This window comes from Protopterus annectens, chromosome 6.part0 (assembly GCF_019279795.1).
Source record: "Protopterus annectens isolate FY-2018-M chromosome 6.part0, PAN1.0, whole genome shotgun sequence".
In the NCBI taxonomy this organism is placed as follows: domain Eukaryota; kingdom Metazoa; phylum Chordata; order Ceratodontiformes; family Protopteridae; genus Protopterus; species Protopterus annectens.
Window position 1 is genome coordinate 295526720 of NC_056737.1, and position 27022 is coordinate 295553741.

At 43.0% G+C, this 27022-nt stretch overlaps 1 protein-coding gene across 2 annotated transcripts in view; it reads right to left on the bottom strand.

Moving 5' to 3' along the window:
- The window catches only part of RFFL (ring finger and FYVE like domain containing E3 ubiquitin protein ligase), a 692085-nt gene that overhangs the window by 253090 nt on the left and 411973 nt on the right, over positions 1 to 27022 (bottom strand). For both annotated transcript variants that reach the window (XM_044074048.1, XM_044074047.1), the window contains exon 4: positions 10519 to 10729. In XM_044074048.1, coding sequence (XP_043929983.1) covers positions 10519 to 10729 — 211 coding nt within the window. The remainder of the gene's footprint in view (positions 1 to 10518; positions 10730 to 27022) is intronic.

Here is a 27022-nt window from a genome sequence, read left to right on the forward strand (position 1 = left end):
TTGGAGGTGGATTTGCCCCATTGCTTTGACCTGTATGAGTCTTGCGCCTGGTATCTGGAACCCTTAGGGCATCTGGATTTGCCCCTTTGAGTTCTGTCTGACACAGGAAAGGACCAATTTTTTGTAGGCCAGTGTCTAGTGAATCTTAGTGGCTGCACTTGTAATAAGTCTTTAACAGTTTGCATAGACTTAGCTTTGTCTTCCATTTTCTTTAAAACCTCTTCTGCCTTAATACCAAACAGAGAATCATGCTGTAAAGGTGCATCTAGCAATTTAGCTTTAACATGATCAGGCAGATTTTGTTCCTTTAACCAGGTATGCCTCCTAATCACAGATCCAGTAACTGCAACCCTGCAGGAGGCCTCTAAAGAATCAAAACCACATTGCAAAGTATGCTTTCCAACTTGTTCAGCTGCATGCAATAATTCCTGCAATTCTTTATTTTCTGCACATTCTGAAATCAACATCATTTTCTGTTTCAGCAATCCCATAACATGTTGTTGGTACTTAAGCATATGAAATTGACAGTTTAAGGCCCTGACTGCCAAGGTTGCAGATGTATAAACCTTTCTTCCCATCTGTCCAGTGCCCTTGAATCTCTGTCAGAGGGGGTGGGATTTTTTGCTGTTGAGGCCTTAACTCCCTTTGGACCCTGTGAAATAGTTTTAGGATCAGCAGCAGGGTTTCTAAACAAAAATGTATGCAAATCAGGGACCCTGTAATATCTGTCAGGCTTACTGGGAGCCGGAGTTAAGGAGTCAGGGGTCAAGCTTGACTCCGAAAACACATCATCTACAATGTCTAAAACAGGGGGAATGGCTAAAGGCTTGTGCTGAGGGAGAAGGAAATCCCCAAGCCTTTTTCTTGATTCTGAGAAGTCTTGACTCTCCCAGTGAAAATGCTCCCTCAAAGTAAGCAAGGTTTCTCCAAATGAATAATCCTCAGGAGGAGATGCAGATGGAATAGACTCCTCAGCATCAGAATCCTCATAGGGAAGTAAAGATAATTCCTGATCAGAAGAGGAATCAGAAGAAATAGAAACCTGATCTGAAGATTCATAATCTGTGTCTTGCCTAGGCCTCTTATCTGGAGGGAGATGGGTACTCCTGATCAAGGTAATAAGGTCTTCAGCCATTTTGATCATCTATTTTTTAGGTCTAGAGGCCTGTGCATGTGGCTCAGGCATCAGTTTTTTAGTTTTAGAAGTTGCTTTTGTCTTTGATTTTGCAGCTGTCGTCGGTTTGATATACAAATGTTGAGGTCTGAATACACCCTCAGAAGCCGGTGCCTGCTCAGCAGCTCTGGACCCATCTGAGGGAGATACATCCATCGGTCCAATGCCCTGACTTACTTGCGGCATGCCAGACTCCACATGGGTGTCGATAGAGGCCTGCGACTTGAAGGTAACGGGTATCAGGGGCTGCAAAAGTGCCTCACTGAGTACTGGCGAACCGGCGACTGGCTTAGGAGAAGCTTCATCATCGGTTTTGGATCTCGACTGCCTTTCTCTGTCCTTTTCTTTGCGTTTTTTATGTACTCCGGTAGTTGGATTACTATCCGACGACATTTCTGGGTAGTTAAATCTGTTTCCAAAATACTTTGATGCAAGAATATACCGATGCTTAATAGTGCGTTGGTTAAATCTAACACAAAACGAACAGCCAGGCACATTGTGATCAGGGCCTAGGCAAGGAATACAGTATAAATGGAAATCCTTATGAGGTATTTGCTTCCCATGTGTAATACAATTATTAACTTTTTCTGACATCAGTAAAAAGCAAGAAAAAAGTTTCCCCAACGGGGTACTTGGCTATAGTGAAGACTTCGGTTCTGAAACTCAAACTCGAATATTTCTGTAGTCGGCCGACCGACACTTGCGAAATGCTTCTGTTTCGGGCACCGCACGGCAAAAAAGACTAAAGAAAATGGCGTCGGCTGCATGTTTTATACCCCTGACGACCTGACTTCATGAAAGAGAAGACAGCAACCGACGCAGGACCCAAGACTTTGGAATTCAGGCTGACTGAGGGCAACCTGCCAGCAGATTACCCAAATGTAATGACTGCAACAGTGAAACACGAAGAACATACATTGTTGCTAGAAAGATTGGAACTGTTATGGCAATTTCATACTGATGCATATCATTACCCTGGTCTGAACGAAATGTGTTCCATTTTCTGTATTTTAAAGCTGAGAAGCTTAAACAGATGGTTTACTTTGCGTTAATTTATAAATAATTTTATTATGAAGTATATTAAGTGTGAAAGTATGTATGTTATAGGCTAGTATAAATATGCATATATAAATTATAACAATTTTTTACATTGTATGTAGTGAGTAAAAAAGTTTGTATAATGGGAGCTGAGGGGTTAAATGCCAGATGGAATGTTATGAGAGGGTTGTAGAGAAAAAGTGCGTGCTTTATTGATTTTAAAATGATCATACTAATGTGTATATAACTTGTAGTATTGAAAGTATCTGTTATCTGAAAAAGTGTTGTTAAAAGGCAAGACGAAAAGCACTTCATATTAAAGTTTTTAGGAAGTACTCGGACTGGTTCTTTGACAAGTAATTTGATTCAGTTGTTTATTTCATCAGTTTGTCTTAAGGTCAAGAAAGTTTCCAGACAAAATTCCACCTTCTACTGTAACACAAAAGCTTACTGCTGTAGGGTGTCTGTTAAGACATTCTAGAAAAACAATACTGTGTGACAGGGTCAAGGAGGATTTCTGAATACTTATCTGGAACCCCAGATTGGTCAGAAGAGAAAAACTCAACCTCAAGGAAAACACTCTGCAAAGGTAAGCAAATCATCTAATTAAGGAAAAGTGTTAATACCATTCAGTCTGCTATGACTGGAGCTAGACACTTTGTAAACACCAATAAAACTGTACAGAACTGATAGGTCTAGGCTAGGTCACACTGAGAAATTTCCTGAAGCCTCTGTCTATGGAAATGTGATGGCATGCATCTTTTTAGATCTAATTTTACTATAAAGCTTCCATGGGGGAACAAGTAGTAACAGATATTTCAACATTTTGAATTTTAGAACATTCACTTACAGATTTAGAAAGGAAAGATTCAGGACTGATCTACAAGAAGGCTCTTCTGTTGGTACCAAAAATATTCGGGAACAGAAGTCTTTGCCCCTTTGATTTAATGGCCCTGCTTCTATGACTCTAGAGTGAGAGCAGATGCTGAAGAACCTGAGGAAAAAAATTGTTTGGTTTAGAGGGTGGTAAGGAACTATCCATAAAGGAGGTATCTATATCTAGTGCCAATTCCTGAACCACGTTTATCATCTAATAACAAATCTGTTGCCAAAGGGGAATGTACACAGCCAGTTGTTGGGACAGATTTTGTAGGATGGGGCAAGAGAGGAGGGCTTGAAGGAAGAATGGAGGTATAATCATTCTGAACTTGTAGACTGCCCCTTTTTTTGGAAAAGGTCCCGGTTTCTTTTTGTTCCCTTCCTGCCACCTCTTTCTGTTTACTTGATTGGGAAGGCAGGGATTGTTTATTTTGTTTATGATTGTGATTTATGACCTCACAGACCATAAGGGGGGACCTGAAAAATCTTGGAAACTCCTTGAATTAATTTGACACTCTTACCAAATTGTTTAGGGACTGAAGTAGCAAGAAGGGCCTAATACCACTTCTTTATTTAAAGATGAATTCAAAATCTCACACTTTACCGTATCAGAAAACTTTTTATTACGTACCTCGGCATACCTTCTCAAAAAAGCAGCAGAAGCAGTGGCCCTAGACACAGTATCTACACAGTTATACACACTCATTAATGCATGTTTAAATTCTAGAGAAATATTAGAAACAATACAATTCAGGAGGAAATGTGGTAGCTAATTCTTTCAAACAATCAAAAAAGCACAGATTTCCACATATGGGTCTGATACTTAAGAATTCTACATGCCAAAGTGGAAGAAAAAATCTCTTAACAAATCTGTCCAAACTCTTCCCCTTCTTGTCCAAAGAGGAAGAAATGGATGACATCAGGAGCCTGTTCCCAGATGGCGAAAATGTGGAAATGGCAAAAGGGTCAGACCCTAAAGTGGAAAAATAATTTTTTGTTAGTTTGAGAAACTTAATATAAAGCCTGTTTGGAGACTGAAAGCTATGAATCAGGATCGCTACAGGCACCATTAAGTACATCTTCCAAAACTGGCACTAGTAGAGGGAGAGGTGTACAATGAGGAATATCTACTTGTAACATATCATAATATCTCCTTAATTCAGAGGAAACATCAATTTGTTCCTATAAAAACACCTAACTTATCCTGGCTATAGTTTGAGAAAAAGGAAAAATCCTCCAGAGGCTATGAGGACCACATTTCCTCTGAATCTGAAATTTGGGCTTTTTCTACCCCATCAAAAGGCCTTTTTTCCCAGCTACATCTGGCAGCATCCCCCGGTGTGTTTCAGCTGCCAAAGAAAGAAGGTTCTTCCATGCCTGGTTCAGACATTGGAACAACCAAAGTGGATGTGGATGACCCTCAGATCATGGTGGCTGAAAGGACTACAGAAGAGAAAGCCAAAGAGGTAGGTGAGTGAGTGATCTGAGGTAAGACTGCTGGCCACTGTAGAGTCGCCCATCATCGGCTGAGGTGTTGACTGAGCCCAGAGTGTCAAGTGCTCTTTGGTAATTTTTTTTACCGTTCTGGGAATAATGGAAGTCAGACCAGCTGGACTGGGTTATGTATCCATGCTGTGTTGAGGAGGATGTTTCAAATGCAGTAAGCTTCACTGGAATGAATCATTCAGAACATAAGTTGTCAAACAATGTACACAGAGCAACACACTTACACTTTCACACACACGTATACAGTCCTTAATACAAAGTACTGCATAAGCAGTACACTGAAATACTGTCAAAAACCCCTTTATGTAAATTTTAGTCTGGTAGAAAAAATGGCAGGTAAGTTCCCACACAGTGAACACAAACACTATCAGAACATAAACACTAGCATATTCCATAGAAGTTACTGCCCTGAGAAAACACTTCCTGATATAAACTTAACATACAATAACAAAAAGTTTACACAAGCAGTACATATTCTCACTAAATTAGCCACAGTTAAAAATATCTGCTCCTGACAGGAAACTTCCAATAACACAAAAATACACGAGCTTCTTAAAGGGGCAATACTTTTACATTCAAACAAAATAAATAGCAATTTTTAAAGGCCAATATTCTGCATGGAAGGGCTCCCCTCTAGGGACTTATCTGTCGGCTGCTGCTTCAAGAGGCAACAAAAAAAGTACTGAAGATTTTTCACTCAACTGATTTTCCCACCAAAGGGCTGCCCAATCAGCAGTAACAGTGGAAGTGTGGGAGGGCACCAGTGCTTTTGGAAATTTGTCCAACTCATATAGCCTAAATGTTACTGCAATAGTGGGAATGATGATCAATAGTAGTCTAAAAATGAAAAAATACAACCATAATTTCTACTACATTTATAGAATGTTTTTTATCATAAAAGTGGAAGAACATGGAGTTACACACACAGGAAGGTAACAATAAACACGCAATATAGCACAAATATCTCACAATTGTACATTAGTAGTAACCCATGGCTAGGTGTGGGTAATGCTTAGTTTAACCACATTGGGCTTTGTTTGGACACTCAGGCTTTCGTCTTTCTGAGCAAACCATGCTAATTAGAAGTTATGTACCTACCATAACGTTCCATGTTAGTTGTCTTCTCTCGCCTTCTTTCTTGCTGGATGGGTTCGGAGCCGATCCTCGGCTCCGACTCGGCACTTGCTAAGCTCGAGAGCTAATTTTACCAGCTCGAGGCAACCCTATATCCCATGATGCAAGGCGGAGACTACCCAGATCTCATTTGGTAGCTAAAGAAATAGTAATATTTTCTTCCAACTGTAGAGGAGGAAGAAAAGTAACAATACTAAATAACATCATAATCCTCTAGAAAGGATCAACCTAATCTAGTGACACTAGAAGCTGAATAGCTAGAAAAAGGAATAAAACCTCTTAATAGAAGATGCATAATCTTCTCGGTCTGACCAGGCTAGGGGGATGGAGGGCGGGACGCAAGAAAGAAGGCGAGAGAAGACAACTAACATGGAACATTATGGTAGGTACATAACTTCTAAATGTTAAGTTGTCAATCTCGCCTTCATTCTTGCTGGATGGGACCGCGTCCCTAGCACCTCTATCCTGGGTGGCTCAATGGAACAGACTCTTGAGAATGGTGGAACCAAAATTCGCTCTGTCTCTGGAGGCCAAGTCAAATTTGTAATGTGAAACAAAGGTATGAGGAGAGGCACATGTGGCTGCTGCACAAATAGTGTCTATTGGAAGTCTAGCTTGAAAAGCTGTCGATGTAGCTAGAGTTCTGGTAGAATGGGCTTTTGGCTTAGAAATCAACTCTTTGCCTCTGAGCTGATAAATGTAAGTGATCACAGAAGACAGCCATCTAGATAAAGTCACCTTGGAAACTGGAAGGCCTTTCCTGTTCTCTGCATAGGATAGAAACAGTTGATCAGATTTCCTAAAAAGTTTAGTTTTGTCCAGATAATATCTGAGCTGGCGGTGAACATCAAGACAATGTAACTTTTGTTCCGCTCTACCAGAATAATTCGGGAAAAACACTGGAAGATCAATGGATTGATTTAGGTTCATCTGCGATGCCACTTTTGGTAAGAAAGACGGATTAGTCCTTAGAGACACCCTATCTTTGTGGAATATTAAATAGGGAGGACGAATGCAGAGAGCATGAAGCTCAGATACTCTCCTGGCAGAAGTAATGGCGACTAGAAAAAGTGTCTTCCAAGAAAGAAATTTCAAGCAGCTGCAGGTTCGAAAGGGGGAAGAATCAAGGATGTTAAAATTAAATTTAGATCCCACTGTGGTGGGGGGTCTCTAATCGGAGGATTAAGTAAAAAGATACCTCGAAGGAATGCCTTGCAAAGTTTATGTGACATAATGCTGTGGTCCAAAAGGCCTATACGAAAATTCAAAATGGCTGCCAATTGAACTTTCACTGTGGAAGAAGAGGATCCTGAATGAAAAATCTTAGCTAGGAAGTCCAAGACCGAATGAATCGGAGCAGTATAGGGGTCTATGTTCCTAGCTTTTGCCCAGAAAGAGAAACATCACCATTTACTAGTGTAAATCTTTCTGGTAGAAGATTTTAGGGAAGCTACTATGATATCCCGGACGGGATTAGAAATCATAGGAAGCCTGGCTAAGGATGGAAGTGGAGCAACCAAGCAGTGAGGTTGAGAGAAGGTATGGATTGGTGCAGTTGCCCCAACTGGTGGGTCAGAGGATCTGGAACCGGGTCCAGATGCCATGGCTGTACCAAGAGATAATGATGTAGGAACGGAAACCTGTTCTCTCATGGAGTGAAAAGTCTCCCCAAAGGAAAACTCTTCAGGAGGGGAGGCCGAAGGGATAGATTCCTCTGCATCTGAATCCTCATAAGGCGAGTAAGCCCCTTCCTGGTGGTCTGACAACCCAGATCCATCCGTGGAATCATCTGAGGAGTGTGGTTCAGAGGGGTCAGTCCTGGGCCTTTTGTCTGGAGGAGGTTGAGAGGCCCTGTCTGGGTGAGGTTGTGAACCCCTAATTAAGGAGATAAGGTCCTCAGCAAGGCTGAGGATCTGTGAACTAGAGGAAGGCCTCTGGGGTGTAGATTTGGCAGGCAAAGCTTTTGAAAGTTTGGCAGCTTTAGCCCTAGAAAAGGCCTTAATGGACATAGAAGCTGGGGGCCTAGCTGCCCCACGTGCAGGTGTAGAAATGTCCAAAGGTATGGTGTCGGACAATTCCTGAACACTAGCTTCAGTAGGTAGTTCTGAAGCCGACTCAGCTGGGGCCTCTCTGGCCTCGGTGGTCGAAGTATGGTTTCGGAAGAAAGAATCGCCGAGGACTCGGTTTCGGCTGAAACCGAGACACTCGCGGTAGGCCTAGCCGTGGTTTCAGCCGAAACCGCGGGCCACGAGTGTCGGTCCTTTTCCTTGCGTTTTTTGACCATATGCGAAGTCGGAGTCTCCGACGGCATTTTATAAGCAAAAGCGGCTCCAAAAAATTCCTCTGCAAACTCCGACCGACGTCTAAGAGTTCATCGGTTGATGGAGGCACAGGCTAAACAGGCCGATATGTCGTGGTCTGGGCCTAAGCAAGGAAGGCAGTAAGAATGGAAATCCTTATGAGGTATTTGTTTCCCACAAGTTAAACAATTATTTACTTTGTCTGACATCGGCTGAGGCAAGAAAGAGTCCCCAACGGGGTACTTAGCTTTTTTCGAAGTCTTCGGTAGATGAAATCACTGGATCTGACTGACCGGCACTTGCGAACAGCTTCTGCTTCGGGCACCGCACTGCAAGAAAGACTGAGGAAAATGGCGTCGGCTGATGCTTTTATACCCCAGACGCTCTGACGTCGGGGAAAGTGCGACATCAGCCGAGGCCAGACCCAGACTTTGGAATCCGGCCGACCGAAGGGCTGCCTGAGGCAGGACAGCCCATATGTTATGATTGCAGATGCATCCTTGAAGGACATCCATATCTGTTGAGGCCAAAAAGGGGCAATGAGAATCAACTTGGCTCTTGGAGGTTGCTTTCTGAATTAGCGGAGGTATCAGCGGAAAGGGGGAAAGGCATAAAGAAGTCCCCGGGGCCAATCTTGGGTTAGAGCATCTCTGGGGGGATGGCCTGGAAGGGGAAAGAGAGAGAAGAAGTCTGGGCATTTGCTGTTTTGAGGTGTAGCGAAAAGGTTGCAGCAAGGAAGGCCTCACTTCTGAAAAATCTCTTCCGTCACTGATTGTTTGAGAGACCACTCGTGAGGAATGAGAATATCTCTGCTCAATCTGTCCACTATGATGTTGGATTTCCCGGGGATATGCATTGCTATCAGAAACCGCTGAGAAGAGATTGCCCATTGCCAAAGTCTGAGAGCCTCTCGACACAGTGGATAGGACTTGGTTCCGCCCTGTTTGTTGATATACCACACTACTGACATATTGTCCGTTTGGATTGCAATAGTTCTCAGGGGAAGAGAGAGGGGATAAATAACTCGAAAAAAAAAGGGAACACTAACGGGAATAGGGTTAAAGTAAGCGTTAAGGTTAACAAAAAACAACTATAGATATGAAAATTTAAAGGGGGTAGACTAAAGTCTTATATTTAGTAACTTACCTGGAGCTGGTAAAAAAAGGCACCTCGTTAGCGAAGCGGCAAACGAGATCTGGGGAGGCTCCGCCTTGCATCATGGGATATAGGGTTGCCTTGAGCTGGTAAAATTAGCTCTCGAGCTTAGCAAGTGCCGAGACGGAGCCGAGGTTCGGCTCCGAACCCATCCAGCAAGAATGAAGGCGAGATTGACAACTTAACATCTGTAGTTAAACTAAGCATTAGCCACACCCTGGCATGGGTAATTTCTTATGTAGTTGCTATATCTACTACAGTGATTTCACTGAGTGTAAGGCAAGAACATGCTACTAAGTACATGATCAAGTGAGGAGTGGGTACATTTGGCAGAAATGTTATTTTTCTGTAGGCTCATGTGCAAAGTAATGAGTTGGTAATTGTGTGCGTGTGTGTATGTATTTATATATATATATATATATATATATATATATATATATATATATATATATATATATATATATATATATATATATGTGTGTGTGTGTGTGCGTATATATGGAATTCCTTTTTTTTGTCAGAGTGGAAAATATCAACCAGGTTTTGCCCATTTCTGTAAGTGGTCAAACACCAGATTTAACTGTATGTTGGTTGTCTCATGAAAGAGCGGCAGGTATGTTCAATGAGAGTGTACAAATGTGTGCGGCTAATTATGCGCCAAATACACTCTCTGGCGGCATGTGTGTGTGTGGTTGGGGAAGGGCTGAAATTACAGCACGTGTGAGTGATTGCAAGATTAATATTAGACTGACTGACAGTGTGTGTGTGTGTGTGTGTGTGTGTGTGTGTGTGTGTGTGTGTGTGAGAAATGTGGTGATGGAAATGCCTGCAATTCTGTGTCCCAAGGTAAGTACAATGTCATAGTGGGTTATACTGGTTTGGGGGGGGGGCTGCAGTTTTGAGTGTTTAAGAGTGCATCATTGTCAAATGGCAGATTAGTATAATGTGCATGTGTGTTCATGTGAATACAATGGATTATAATCTCAAAGTTTACACTAATGAAAGTTTGCACAGTCGATGCGCTTTTTAAAAATTATCCTTGACTAGTCCGACATCAACATTTAGGGCCAGACTGTTTTATCAATCCATATTTAAACTACAAAACACAACTGACAAAAGAAGATTTATATGCAACAAATATTGAAAAACATTTTTGTGGGACAAACAGGATCATGTTCTCATTATACTTCACAGAGGAAGTGTGTGTAAAAAAACGGTGTTTTGCTTTCCACTAGTAAATACTTAATACACACCTAATTTCTGCAATTTTATACATATAAAAACATCTTACAATTCTAAATAAAGTTAACACTTTTGAAGGGGTAACCTTACTTAGACTATGGAGATCCTTTTGCTCATTATAAAGTCTTGTGACTCTCTCCATCAGTTCCCACTTCTCACAACACCCTTTATAGTTTACAAAGTTCCGAGCAAGGATTTCTTTAAGCTGTCGAACACTTAGAGTCTCTATATCTTCAAGGCAGTTAAGATCAGACAGAGAAGCTCGACGACCTGGAACCAGAACGTCTTCAGAGTCGGTTGACTAGAAAAATAAAAGCAGTAAATTAAGCCTTCACTGCAGTAACATTTTACATCATGTTGCCATCTCTTGTTTTGAAGAAACATATCACAGTGCACAACATAACTGGGCAGGTTTGAAAATCCTCACATATTTGTATTCTAAAGGCATGGGTCTGGAGCATTTCTCCCTGGGCCTCTGTCCCAGTCAGACTTTCCCAGAAAACAAATATTAAACAAACAAATAAATAAATACATTTTAAAGCAGAGTATGTACTGATTAACTTGTAATGTAAAACCAGCATCCTACAACCATCTTTTCTAACTTGTATGACCCTTTAGCAATCTAAACTTATGTGCTGTTTCTCCTAATAAGGGGGGGGGGGGTTACTTGAAATAGTGTGGAACAGCTTCTCATACTATACAAATTACAAAATAAAGGCAGCAACCCTTGGTGACTTCCTACTTTTTTCTTTCTTTCTGAAAGGATATTAGCATTACATACATCAATGAAGGGGGAGAAGAAAGGTTTGAGAGTAAACACTTTACTTTTACACTAGGCAGCACAAATTTAGTCCCAGCAAACAGTGATATTTGCTAATATACAGTCTGCTGCCTCTTGTCAAATTGTGGACATGGAAATCATTTGCCAAAAACAAGAAAACCTCATAATTATGAATACAGTAATAAAACTGCAGTAAATAGCTCCACTCAGGCTTTGTAAAATGTATTGTTTGTAGTGGGAGGTAATGACTGTAAAGGAAGCGGAGAGGATGCAGGAAGTAACTGAATGGATAGGACTGACTGGAATAAAGTGGGGCTCTTTTACTGCAGGTCAATGGCAATTACCTGTGATCAAACAATAGATGGCGTCTGTCACCTTCAAACACATCCAGCTTCAGTACCCAATCATTACAGACACATTACTGATTATATATACCTCAGATGTGAGGCTGCAAATAAGCCCAGCCTTAGGTGAAATGGACCCCTAAACAAAGGACTTTGTGAGTACCACTGTACACCCTGAGTGTCCCTCCCCTGAATCCCACATCCTGGCATCATTCAGCTAGATTGCTTCTTTCTTGTTTTTCATACCTTGTTTTACTTCGATATTCATCAAAGATACCCACACCTCCAGGTTGGTGGCAAAGCACGAAGCATCAGAGACTATCCATGTGCAACTAACAGTAGGTAAAACTGCCTTCCAGTTTATAGCCTGCTACAGACCACCATCCCAAACCCAGGAACCCCACTCGGCCTTCCTGAGAACACTGGAAAATATGAAGGTCTCTCCAAACACCATTATATTGGGTGACTTCAACTACCCAAACATAGACTGGGAGCATTACTCTAGCTCCAACACCCTAGCCCAAAGGTTCCTAGAATTTATAAACTCAAATGCTATGGAACAACTTGTTACCACTCCCACAAGAGGGGAAAACATACTGGACCTGATCATCACCAACATGGGGACTCTATGCTCCAGACCAGAAGTGTATCCCTCACTGGTAAGATCAGACCATAAACGAATCTCACTGGATATTCACATCCTGACCCCACTCCCTGTCCAGAAAACCACAGTGAAAAACTTTTCTAAAGCAAATTTCACACTCCTCAAAACTGAGGTGGAATCCTTCAAAGCCCCCAGGCCTGTGGAAAATACGGCCCAGACCGCAGAATCCTTTATAAACGCATTCTATGAACACCTTCAGGAATGCATGGATCATGCGATCCCAAATAAAACCAAGACCCAATCCTCCAAAGGCAGACATCCTGTCTGGTGGACCCCAGCCATAAACAAACTATACAACAGAAGGAGGAAGCTAGTAAATGATAGAGCAAAATCCCAAAAAGGGAAGGCATCACTGATCAGTATTAGCAAAAACTACGGGCACACATAAAATTGTCTAAGGCCAGCTTCGAGAGAAAAATTACACAGGACACTAAGGATAATCACAAGGCTTTCTTTAGTTATGTTAAGAGCCTGGGTGGCAATTCCCAGATATGCTCAGAATTAGTCCAAAATGACAAAAAATACACCAAACCCACAGACATTGCCAACATCCTAGCTGACAGGTTCAGCACAAACTCCCCCCCCCCCCCACCAAAAGGGCAAATTATCTATCCCAGCAGAGTGCTGCCCCCCTGACATCTCAGATGCTCAGGTAAGAGCCGGCCTCTCCATAGCAAAAAACACATCAATGGGACAAGATGGTGTCCCAGGCTGCGTCCTACATGAACTCCAAGAAGAGCTAAACCCAAACATAAAACTACTGTTCAATCTCAGCTTTACTACAGGATATGTGCCCAAAGAGTGGCGTACAGCAACAGTGGTCCCTCTCCATAAAGGTGGTGCCTCAACGGATCCTGGAAACTATCGCCCCATAAGCCTGACTAGCTTGGTCTGCAAAGCTATGGAAAGGATCATCATGGACCTCATAAATAAAGATATTGGGGACCTACAAACACTGGATCCTACCCAGTTCGGCTTTGTTAAGGGCAGATCCTGCCTCTTAAACCTGGTTGATTTCTTTGAAACAGTCACCAAGGCCATTGACGAGGGGAAGGTGGTCCACACAGCCTACCTGGACCTCGCAAAAGCCTTCGATACAATACCCCACTCGGGCATTATAGATAAGCTCACCAGCTTAAATATAAACCCCTATGTCACTAGATGGATTGCAAACTGGCTCAAGGACAGAACCAACATGGTTAGAATTGCTGGAGCCATGTCAGACTCCAAACCAGTTACAAGTGGTGTCCCACAAGGCTCAGTCCTGGGACCTCTCTTGTTCGGTATATATTTCTCGGAGGTACAGGCCAACATGGAAGGGCTGTGGCTGACCAAGTTCGCAGATGACTGCAAACTGGGCGCCATAATCGACTCTCCAGCCGACACAAGCATCCTCCAAAAGGGCCTCATAGAAACAGACAACTGGTGCCAGAGCCATGGCCTCAAGCTAAATGCCAAAAGTGTATAGTCATCCCTTTGGCAAAACAAAGTGCCCACAAATTACCACATAGGTGGTAATACATTAAGTACAGAAGAAGTAATTAGGGACCTGAGGACCCAAGTTGATAGCAATCTCTCATTTGACAACCACGTGGCCAAAGTGGTTAGAAAAACATTTTATATAGCCCACCTAATCATGAAGGGATTCATATCTAGATCAGGTGACGTCATTGTGCCTCTTTACTCATCCCTCATCAGGCCCATAATTGAGTACAATGCCCCTTTTGGGATGTACCTTACCAGACACCTGCAGCAACTGGAAAGACCCCAAAAGTACCTCACCAAGAGGATCAAAGGGCTCAAACAGATGCCATATGCTGCCCGGTTAAAGAAACTCCAGCTCTACTCAGTGGCATACCACCTGTTCAGAGGCAATCTGTGCCTGACGATAAAGCCATGTCCAACCCGAATTAATGGACATGCTGCACCTCAGAAAATCCAAATCCCATCAAGCTACGTGCTCGAGAGACTTGAACCTCAGCACTGAAATAAATAGGACATGCTGGAGGGACAGATACATAACCCAGAGGCTCCCTTTACTCTGGAATAAAATCCCAGTCCAGGTTAGGCAGAGTCCCTCATTGACTCTCTTCAAGAGGAATCTTGATGAGTGGATGGGAGATCGTAGGTTTAACCCGGGTATCACTTCTGTGTCACTGTTAGACAGAGGCACAGTATACTAACCTTGAAAAAGGGCATAGCAAAATAAATTTAAAATGGGTGGCGAAAGCCAAACACATTCTGGCTAGGCTTATAAATGCCCTAGGGCAGATAGCCTAGTATGAACCTATGAACTTGTATTTTTTCTTCTATCCTCTTAACTCCTCTAACTGGAAAAGACTTCACTGTAAGTGTGGAAGAAATAACTAAATTAAGCCAGAAACCTCCAGAAGCCGTATAGTCCTGCATATTCTGGGGTGCATCTTACACTTTTTTTTAATTCAACCTTTTGATTCAGTGATGGCCTGAACAAAAATCATGCTTAAGGAAATAATCCATCTTTTTTTTAAAGAAAAAATAAGTGAAGTGCAAAGTTTAACATTTGAAGCTTACAAAACACTAGTTTCCAATAAACCAATAAGCCCCCGTATCCACCAATTAAAGCCAAATAAATTGACTGTGCACTTCTCAAATACCAGAGTATAATAAAATAATACAAATGGCCACAGAAATGTATTACCCTACACAAAAACACACAGATGTGCTCACCAAGTAAAACAAACTATGGCTGTGCACATTTTAGAAGTCTGACTGGGATTAAATGGATAAATACATCCATAAATAATGGACATAGGTATTTCAACTTGTTGTGGTCATAACCATACTAGCAAACTAGTGCAACCTTTTGCGATCACCCTATGCATACCCAAGCCCACAGACAGACACACACACACAATTTAACCAACAATTAAAGACACTTCTGTAACTGTACACCTCATGCCTTTCACTGTAATCAAATGAATGAAATGTTATAAAGGACTAGATCTTCTTAGCAAACACCACAAAAACACGTACTGGAACAGTAAATTAAACAAAGATTTAAAAAAAATAAAACTCTGACCACAGAACTTGTGCAAACAGGAAATCTTGCCAAAGTCAGTAATTCTTTTAGAAGAAGAAATATATGTCCACAGTTTGCTTTTATCTATGATTCATATTTCCAACAAACATAATTTTCATGCAAAGATCCCACAAAACAAAGAGGAAGCACTAGCAGAAGACTTCAATATAACTTGCTTTAATTTTGATTTAAATATGGGTAAAAAGAGCTGATTACAAAATCGGAAAAAATGAATGAATGATCATATCTACTCAAAATATTATTTAAAACTGTTTTTAGACGTGATATTAATTTAGGATAAGTCTTTCTTCTGATGAAGGAATACCATGAAACCACTAAACAAGAAAGTACCTTAAATGTTGTACATCGAACCAGACTTCATGCTCTAAGCTAAAATTAGAATATTTTCCAAGATTCACAGCTTGTGTCAATTCTGATAAGCAATTCAACCAATTAAAAGGCCCACTTCTTTCCATTTATCTTTTACGTTTTAACTTCTTACTTGTGAGGATAAATTATTCTGTAATATTAATGGTAAACATGGCAAAAATATAGTAGTTATGTTCTTACCATAACGTTCCATGTGAGTTGTCCATCTCAACCTTTATTCTCACTGATGGGTCAAATCTGATGTGTTGGATCCATCTCTGCCTTTCCAATGGTTTGAAGTCTTCAGCAAAGTTTGTGGGCCTCTTCCCTACCCAAAATGCACATCCCCCCAACTTTCTTAGATCTTGTTTGCCCATCCAGACAGTAAATTATTCTATTCAATAATATGGAGATTACCATGGCAATATCAGAACCTCTGAGGCTATGGAGATCCATGAAAAAAGAAGTTATGAACTCACCATAATGTTCCATGCGAGTTGTTCTATCTTGCCTTCATTCATCACTGATGGGTTTGGAGCCAATCCCTTGGCTCCGACACGGCCGTTAGCAAGCTCGAGGTTTACCAAAAGCTTGAGACCTAGCCCCTTATCCCAAGATGCACTGCCTGGAATACCTCAGATCTTGTTTGCTGCGTGTACTACTTTTGTCAGATAATTATTCCAACAAAAAATAAAAAGGAAGAATAACCAGGATGAAGCTAGATTCCAGGTCAATTGTCAGCCAGGTGGGGGATGGAGGGAGAGACGTGAGAATGAAGGCGAGATAGAACAACTCACATGGAACATTATGGTGAGTACAAAACTATTTTACGTGAAGTTGTTCAATCTCACCGTTCATTCATCACTGATGGGCAGCATCCCTAGCAGCCCAAATCTCAGGTTGCTCATGGAAATACATTTCTCAGGACCGTGGACCCAAAGGAGGCCCTGTCCCTGGAGGCCTTATCCACTTTGTAATAAGTGATAAAGGTATGAGGTTTAGACCAAGTGGCTCAAAGAGAGTCGCACAAATATTATCGAAAGGCACTTTGGCTTGAAAAGCAGCAGATGTAGATAACTGCTCTGGTAGAATGAGCTTTAATCTTTTGAGGCAAAGGCATATTGGCAGCTGAATGAACAAAGGCAATACAATGCGATAACCATTTAGACAGAGTTGTTTTAGCCACTGGCCTACCTTTTCTGGTTTCTGAAAAGGATAAAAAGAGTTGGTCTGATTTCCTAATATCTTAAGTTCTGTGCAGATAAAATATGCGCTGTCTGTGAACATCATATTTGTGTAGCATATGCTCCATTTTGTTAGAATGGTTGGGAAGGAAGCCTGGTAACTCAATGACTTGATTAATATTAGTTTCGGAACAAACTTTAGGCAAAAAAGGAAGGATTTGTTCTGAGTGATATTCTATCAGGGTGAAAAATCAAATAAGGTGGTCTGATAGATGAGGCTTGAAGCTCTGACACTCTACGGGCAGATGTAATGGCCACTAGAAACAGAGTTTTCCATAAGAACTTCATTTTACAGGATGATGCTGGTTCAAAGGGAGGAAGAATAATCTGGGACAATAGTAAGTTGATTCCACGGTGCATAAGGAACTTTCACTGGGGCTCTGATGTGGAAGGTCCCTTTGAGAAAGGCTCTAGACAGCTTATGGGCCATAATGTTAAATCCGTCTATTCCTAGGTGAAAGTTAGCAATGGCAGCCATTTGAACTCGTATTGTAGCTGCTGTTGAACCTTTGTTGAAAATCATGGTAAGGAATTCTAAGATGGAGGACATGGGTGCCTTATAAGGGTCAATGTTCTGTTTGGTGGCCCTTAAAGAAAATCTTTTCCATTTGCTGAGGTATAATCTTCTGGTGGAAGGCTTTTGGGAAGACAACAAGAAGCATCTCGTCTCATGAGAAATATTATGAAGCCTGGCTATAAGGGGAACTGGAGCAGCCAAGCTGTGAGCTGCAGAGAATGTAGAGAAGGATGGAGGTTCCCCGACGGATGTGTCAGCAGGTCTGGAACCGGGTCCATAAGCCATGGTTCCTCCACTAGGAGCTGAAGTAGGAATGGGAACCAAATCTGCCGAGGCCAATGAGGGGCTATTAGAATCATAGTCCTCCTTAGCAACAAAGCTTTTTGCAGAACCTTTGAAATCAATTAGGGTGGAAATGCATAGAGAAGACCCGGGGGCCAATTGTGTACAAGTGAATCCCTTGGGGACTCCCCTGGAGGGGGGATCAGGGCAAAATAGCTTCTGCATTTGGTGTTTAGGTGAATGGCAAAAAGATTGCAGCAAGGCTGACCCCATTTGCGGAAAACCCTTTCCGCTATCTCTTGTTTGAGGGACCACTCATGAGGCAATAAAATTGCCCTGCTCAGTTTGTCTGCCATCACGTTGGATCTTCCCAGGATGTGCGTTGCCAACAGAAAACGCTATGAGGATACAGCCCACTGCCAAACTCTGAGGGCTTCTAAGCATAAGGGGTAAGATCTGGTCCCGCCTTGTTTGTTCAAATACCAGACCACTGATATGTTATCTGTCTGAATTGCAATGGTCTTATGAGGAAGAGAGTCTTGGAAGTACTGCAACGCCAAAAGTACTGCTCTCATCTCCAGGATGTTGATATGCAAATGTAACTCCTGTTCTGTCCATGTGCCTTGGACAGTCCTCTCCTGATAATGCCCCCCCACCCTATCAGGGAGGCGTCCGTGGTCACAGTGGCTACTGAAGGTGGAAATACAAATGGGAGACCTACGGTTACATGAAGAGACGTCAACCACCACTGAAGGTCCTTCTTGAACATGTTTTTGATCAATATTGTGTAACTCATGGGAAGTTCCTGGTAAGACCATTGAGTGAAAAGTAACCACTGAAGTATTCTCATATGCATTCTTGCTAGAGCAATGGCTATGATTGCAGCAGCCATCAGACCCAAAATTCTTAACACCTCTGATGCTGTTGCTTTTGTCTTTAATACTGATTTGCTGACACAGCAGAGTCATTCTTTCTAATGGTAGCCTTAAAGTGATGGTTGAGGTGTCTAACTCTGCTCCTATAAAGTTTATATGCTGCGATGGTGATAAAGCAGACTTTTTCGAAGTTGATGATAATGCCCAACTGATTGCAGAGTCAGAGTGTGGTCTCTTGATTGAACTAGTTGATGTCTGGTGGTGGCGAAAAGGAGCCAATCGTCTAAATACAGAAACACCTGGAATCCAAGATGCCTCAGGTGAGCCGTTACCACTGCCATGCATTTAGTGAACACTCTAGTGCCTGAAGTGAGACCAAAGGGCAGGGCTCAAAATTGATAATGACTGGCTCCCAGCTGGAAACGCAGGTGCTCTCTGGATGCCCTGTCCATTTTTATGTGGTAATAAGCATCCTTGAGATCTATCGAGCACATCCAATTGTCCTTCCCTAAAAAGGGAAGAATAGACTGAAGCGGACCATCTGGAACTTCTCCTTCTTTACAAATTGGGTGAGTCTGCTGAGGTCTAATACAGGTCTCCAGTCTCATGTTTTCTTTGGTGCTAAAAAGAACATTAAGTTCCAGATCCTGTTTGGTCTGCTGGGACTGGCTGGATGACTTTTTTTCTAGCAACGTTTGGACCTCTGAAGTTGCTTGTTCCCTGTAAAGTGGTGGTATGTCCAGGATTTTCCTTATGGTTTTTGTGAAGGAGGTGAATGGTATGATATATCCTCTGGAAATTATTCTCTGTACCCATTTGTCATTGGAGATTTTTAGCCAGGCGTAGGGATACAGGGATAAGCGACCCCCGGCTGCCTCCAGGGTAGGACAATCGGGATTCCCTTCAGGGATGCTGGTAAGGTTGACCAGAGAACTGATCTCTGTCACCTTGATGTTGCGGGACCACTCTGCTGCGACAGCGGCATCTTCTGTTATTACCCCCTCCTCTGCCTCTAAAGGTGGCATCACCACGGGTGTCTGGAAAGGCTGTGTGAGATTTTCGAAACCACATCTTGCCTCCCTTAGTGCCTTTGGGATAAGGCCACATAGGGGTGACAAAACGGACTTCAACGGCAGACAGAGTCTTCCCGTCTTGCTCACTCCTGGTGAGAGATTCCCCCACTTTAGGCCCGAAGAGAGCAGTGCCATCGAATGAGGCATTGATGAAAGAAGGCTTGTGGGGTTCCACAAAGGAACATAGGCCCATCTAGGACTGTCTATGTAAGGCGATTCCTGAACCTGCAGCTCTACTCGAACCCTCAGCTGCATATGAAATGAGTCTCATGGATGAGTTTACTATGGAGTTAATGGTAGCAAGCTGGGTGGTCACTTTGTCGGCAACTCCTGTAGCTACAGAACCCTGGAGAGTATCTCCCAACGCCATGAGGAGATCTCAGTAGTCTAGTAAAGTGGGTCAGGTAGTTCAGCAATCGCAATGAAAATGTCGCTGAACTGAAGATGCGTTTTCCCGTATTGGTCTATAACTCTAGAATCTCTGCTGGGGGGTGGACCGAAGAAGAAATCTCGGATAATTCCTTCTTGGTGGCTGCTGCCACCACCATGGCATCAACAGGCAATCCTTTAGTCAGAAACTGCTAATCCGCGGGGGCAGAGATGAATTTATTAGGCCTCCAGGGAACAGGCTCTGTCGCGTCCGGTGACTCCCACACCTTACAAGAGATCAGCTGCATGAGCTCACGGTAGGGCGGAGACACCCAAGAGGTGGAAGGTTGAGACCCAAAAGCCTTCAGTAGCACTGACTCATCCTCAGTAGGGCTTTTGGACTGCCAATCACTTCTCTGCCTAAGGATTTCAAGTATCTCTGCATAGGAGATATCCTCAGAGGGGGATCGTGGGGACCCTTCTGACTCATCTAAGTCAGTGTCTGATGTCAGAGACTCCTGTGGGGAGTCTAAGTGTTTCTTCTTACACACCTTCTTCCTGGGAACCTCTTCAGTGGGGATTTCTGGACAGGTCTTGGAAGAGCAAGGAACACCCTGTGGGGTTACGCGAGGCTCAGGGTCTCAATGCTGGGCTGGGATGACAAGAACCGAAGCAGACAAAGGAGCTATAGGGGAAGAAGGGGCTAGACCTGAAGCTGAGATTGTCAATGGGGACAAATCTCTCTTCTTGGTTCCAATAGCATCACAACTCCGACATGACGGAACTGAAGTCCCCAAAGGAACTAACAGCTCCCTCTGCACCGAGGCCGCGGGCTCCGAACTCGAGGTAGGAACCAAGCTCACCCGAGCCGAGGCCCCGAGAAGGAGAGTCGGCACCAACAAGTAAGGGCAAATGCCTCCTCCGGAGCTGACTGGACAACATGAGCTCCTAGACTCCACATTCGGCGCCAATGAAGTTGGAGCAGATGGAGCAGATAGCACAGAAGCAGGCCTCGGCTCCACAGGCTCTACAAAAATCAGGTCTGCACCCTCTGGCTCCAAAGTACCAGTGTGGCTCGGAGAAGGAGTAGAAACGTCCATAACAGTGGTCTTCGGTACCGACGCAACGGTCGGAGCCGACAACAATTTGGAAAGTCTTGGAGCCTTCACAGCAGCTTCTGCACCAGTCGATCCATGTCTGAATCAAAAAGGCTGACAGAAGACCTAGAAGATTTTACAGAAGGCAAAGATTGAAGAAGGGGAGAAGCAGGAGTCTCGGATACCGGCTCCAAGGACATAGGCCAGCTCCGAACAACAGAAACAGTCGACTCCGATGGCATTGGGGCCGATGTTCCAGCAGATTCTCCCTATTTTGCAGTCTTATGCTTCGATGACTAAGAACTAGAAGCCAATGAAGATTTTGAAGATATAGGGGACTGACCATCCCCATCCTGGCTAGACAAAACTTCATCAAAGGAATGTTTGAGCAGGCCTCTATTAATTTTCTTTTTCTCTCGAGCAAAACCCTCGGAGGAAAAGCATGGCATATGCTACATGACTCCTGAAGATGATGTGAGCCCAAACAATATACGCATTGCGTATGTCCATCGGTGATGGACATTTTTTTGAAGCCTGATTTAGGCCGTTTGTCCTTGTCCTGTGACATCCTTCAAATTACAGAGTAAACTAAAAAAAATTTAAAGAAGTTGTTACAGCACAACTAAAATAAAGACAACTGCTGTTAACTATAAACTTAGTTGCTAATTCACAACTACGCCCTGACAAGTAGGCCCAGGGGGCACTTAACAAAAAACGACACTTTCCTAATACAAAAAATAAGATGGGGAAAAAGGGGTAAACAGTAAATAACAATAAATAAAAATTAGTTATTTGAAAGAAAGAATTTAACTTGCGTAAATCCTATTTTTCTCCAAAAAGGAATCGAGCTCTGGAAACACATGAGATTTGTGCCGCGGCAAACTAGATCTGAGGTATTCCAGGCAGTGCATCATGGGATAAGGGGCTAGGTCTCGAGCTTTTGGTAAACCTTTTGCTTGCTAACGGCAGTGTCGGAGCTGAGGGATCGGCTCCGAACTCATCACTGATGAATGAATGGCGAGATTGAACAACTTCACATCTACAGTTCACTTAGTCTTTCAGGAGGGGGATGGAGGGCAGGGTTGTGAGAATAAAGGTAGAGCTGGACAACACACATGGATGTTATGGTAAGAATATAACTTCTTTATGTGTTGTTGTCAATCTCGCTTTTATTCCTACTGACAGGACCACGTCCCAAGCAACGTAATTCCTGGATGGCTCATACAAGAATATTCCTCAAAACCATACACCAAAGGAAGCCCAAATCCACTTTGTAATGACCAATAAAGGTATGCAGCTTAGCCCATGTCGCTGCAGCACAGATACTGTCCCAGGATAACCTTGCTTGAAAGGCTGCTGAAGTTGTGACTGATCTGGTGGAGTCAGTTTTCACAGGAAAGGGAATAGGTTTGTTATTGGAGGAGTAGACATAGGAGATACACAGGGCGAACCATCTAGACAATGTAACTTTTGAGACAGATAGACCCTTCCTAGTCTCAGAGTAAGATATGAAAAGTTGATCAGATTTCCTAAATTCTGAAGTTCTGTGCAAATAGAAATGCAATTGTCTATGTACATCCAGAAGATGCAGGGAGTATTCACCTTTGTTTTGGTAATTAGGAAAAAGACAGGTAACTCAATAGTTTGATTTAGATTGCATTCTGATACAACTTTGGGGAGAACCAAAGGTGGTACGAAAAGAAACTCTACCCTTATTAAAAATCAAATATGGGTGTTTGGACGAGAGTCTGTAGTTTTAATACTCTTCTGACTGAGGTGATGGCTACCAAAAAAAAGCGTTTTCCAAGACAAAAAAATTAAATTGCATGTTGCTGAAGGTTCAAAGGGGAACAAATGACATTCATTAAAATGAAGATGAGTTCCGGGGGGAGTTGGGTTTTTGAATGGAGGTCTAATTATCATTGTTCCCTTCAAAGAGGCTCTGCAGAATCTATGTGACATAACAGAAGACCCATTCTCTCCTACATGGTAATTCAAAATTGCTGCTAGCTGGACCTTAATAGTAGAAGTAGCCACACCTTCATGGAAAAGCTTGGGTAGAAATTCCAGTATACAATGAATGGGCACAGAAAAGGGATCTACCTGGTTATCAGTCGCCCATATTATGAACCTATTCCATTTACTCTTGTATACCTTACACACAGAGGTTTTATGGGAGGATAGCAGAATACGTTTTACCAGAGATGACAGACAGGGGGATACTTGGCAATCAAGGGAAGTGGAGCAGCCAAGTTGTCAACTTGAGGTTGTGAAGACTGGGATAAACCACTCTCGACTGATGTATCAGTAAATGTGGAGCGAGGTCCAGAGTCCATGGTTTGTCCTGAAGTTGAGGCTGTAGAAAGGGAAATCAGATCTGACAAGGCCAATACGGTGCAATCAGGATTATCGTGGTCTCCCAACAGATTTGATTTCTGCAATAACTTGGGAATGAGAGGAATAGGAGGGAAAGCATACAGGAGTCCCGGAGGCCAATCATGAACAAGTGCATCCCTTGGTGACTCACGCACTGGAGGAATTAAGGCAAAGTAGTTGAAACATTTGGCACTGGTGAGCGAGGCAAAAAAAGATCACAGCAAGGCTGGCCCCATTTGTGGAAAATTTCTTTTGCTACTTTTTGAGTGAGGGACCACTTGTAGGGCCATAATATGGCCCTGCTTAGTTTGTCTGCAATCACATTGGATTTCCCCAGGATATGCATTGCAATTAGAAAGCGATTGGAGGATGTTGTCCATTGCCAAACCCTTAGAGGTTCTCAACAAAGGGATAAGATCTGGTTCCTCCCTGTTTATGTACCAGACTACAGGCATATTGTCTGATTGGATTGCTATGGTTCCTAGAGGGAGAGAGTCTTAAAATGCCTGCAACGCTAATAGCACTGCTGTCATCTCTAAGATGTTCATATGCAAGTGAGCCTCATGTTCCTGCCAGGTTCTTTGGACAGTCTTTCCCAGATAATGCCCCCCCACCCTATCTGGGAAGCATCAGTGGTCACTGTGGCTTGGGGCTGAGGGAAGGTAAAGAGACAGCCCTCATACACAGGCAGAGAGTGAATCCACCACTCGAGATCCTTCTTGCAAGATCTGGTTATGAGAATCCTGTAAGACACTGGTAATGCTAGAATTGAACATTTTGTGGAAAGCAACCACAGCAGAATCCTCATATGTAGACATGCTAGTGGAATGAGTACAATAGATGCTGCCATATTTCCCAAAGTCTGTAGTATTTGTTTTGTTGTGGCTCAATTTTTCCTGATTAATCACCTGATATGTAGACGAATGTCATGCACTCTGTCTTGAGGAAGCCTCAGTATAAGATTGACTGTATTTTTTTTCTGCGTCAATAAAGACTGAATTTTGAGATGGTTCTAAAGAGGATTTGTCCTAACTTATGGTAATTCCCAGATTGGAGCAAAGCTGAAGTGTATAGTCCCAGGCGGGTTCCTATTAGTTAACCGAAGACGCATTCTTTCAAATGCATCTTGGTCGAACTTGAAAAGACGAAAAGGCAAAATGAAGCAGTATATAAGCAAATTCTTTCCCTGGAAGAAATCGCTTGGCCGTGTCCGTTACTTTGTCATTTTTGTCACTGTAGTGCAATCTTGGAGTTGGTATATTTAAGTAGGGGGACAATTTATGTTATGTTTTAAGTGTTTTTTTTTTTTTTTTTTTTTTGGAACAGTGATTTTTTTTGTTCCCTTGGGAAAAAAAATCGCTGTTCTAAGCATTCGAGTTTGTAAGCTTTTGCTTACATGGGGTCAATAAATCATCGCTCGCTTTTCTAAGTGTTCCATGATTTAATACAGATCCGTCCCAGGTCTGTAGCAGTAGACGCCTGGTCGGGGCAGTTATGAGCCAGTCATCCAAATACGGAAACACTCGGAATCCTAGACGTTTCATGTGAGCTGCAACTACTGCCATGCATTTGAACACTATGGGAGCTGTAGTGAGACCAAAGGGCAGAGCTCGAAACTGGAAATGACTTAACTCTTAGCCAGAAGCACAGGTACCTTATGGAAAGGCTTTCCATCTTGATGTGGTACTACACATCCTGAAAATCTACAGAACACATCCAGCTGTCTTTTTCCAGGAATGGAATTATCGACTACGGTGTCACCATCCGGAACTTGGTTTTCTTCATTGATTTGTTCAGTTCACTGAGATCCAATATTTGTCTCCAGTCCCCTGTTTTCTTTGGAACTAAAAGGAATCTTAAGTAAGTTCTGGATCCTCTCTGGTTTGTGGGGACTTCTTGGATGACTCTTTTTCTGAGCAACTTTTGAATTTCTAATGTTGCTTGTTCCTGTTGACTGGATGGAACTTCTGGAATTGACTTGTTTACAGGAGTGGGGAGGGAAAAGAGAATGATACAACCCCTGGATATTATGTCTTGCACACATATGTCGTCAGTAATGTTATGCCAGGTTTCAAGGTGCAATGACTATCGCCCCCTGACTGCCTCCTGAGACGAGCAGTTGAGCACTCTTTCAGCAGCGTTGAAAAGGTCTGCCAGAGAAAGATTCTCTGAAGCCCTGATTCTGTGGACCCCCTCTGCCATGAGTACAGCGTCTTTTGTTATTGTTCCCCTCCCCACCCCTGGGGAAACTACCACCCTGTGTGTCCTGGTAAGACCGTTGAGACTTTCTGAACCACGTCTTCCCACTACCCCCTCTGACCTTTTGTATATGGTCTAGTGGGTGTGGAAAAACACACTCCAAAAGCAGACAAACTTTTACCTTCTTAATCATACCACGTTAGCATTTCTTTGACTTCTGGCCTGATAAGAGATGAGCCATCGAAGGGAGCATTAACAAAGGAAGACTTAAAGGGTTCCACAAAATTGCAAAGGCGCATCCAAGCCTGCCTCCTTAAACAGATGCCTGAACCTGTCGTCCTACTCACTCCATCTGCTGCATATGAAATGAGTCTCATGGACAAGATAACAACTGTGTTAAGGGTAGCCAGCTGTGCACTGATCTTACCTGCCACTTCATCAGCTATAGCTCCTTGGAGAGAGTCCGATAACTCTTTCAACAGGTCTCTCTCTAATCTGGTGAAATAACCAAGACAATTTAGTGATCACAATGTGAAAGCCACTGAAGAAAAGACATGCTTCCAATATCTATCCATAGTCCTAGAATCCTTATTAGGAGGATGGATTGAGGAACTGATCTTGGAGAGTTCGCTTTTCATGGCTGCCGCCACGATTAGTGAAGAAGGCTTGATCCTTTGGGGCTGTAATGTACTTGTGTGGCCTCCTAGGAGTGGGATCTATGGAATCTGGGATCTCCCATGCCTTCCAAGAGATTAACTGAAAAAGCTCGTTGGAAGGTGGAGTCACCCAGGATGTTGAAGGGTGAGATCTGAAGGCCTTCAGGTATACAGATTCCTCAGCAAAAGGAGATGAGGACCGCCAGCAGCCAGTCTGTTTCAGGATTTTCAAAATGTCTCCAAAGGAGACATCCTCAGGAGGTGATCCGTGGGGACTCTTCTGCTTCATGGAGGTCAGTATCTGAAGTGGAAGACTCCTCCAGGGAGTCGAGATGCTTCCTCTTGCTTGTTCTCTTCTGATGGACTTCTTCAGTGGGATATTCTGGAGAAGTTTCGGAAGACAGGGTAAGTCCCCTGGGGGACATACTGAGGCCTTGAATTCTTATGATCCTGTGGGGAGAGGGGTGATGAAGAAGACACCTATGCTGTAGAGGGAGGCAGCTCCAAAGGAGGATACCTCCTCATAACCTCTAAAGAAGACTGTCCCTGCTCCGAAGAACTCCCCGGCCCAGACAACAAGGATGGGCCTGAGAGAACCCTTGGCACAGGAAATGGAAGCTCCAAAGAAGAGGTTGGATCCAAACCCATCCGAGCAGAGGCCCCAAAGGACAGCGTCGGACCCAAAGT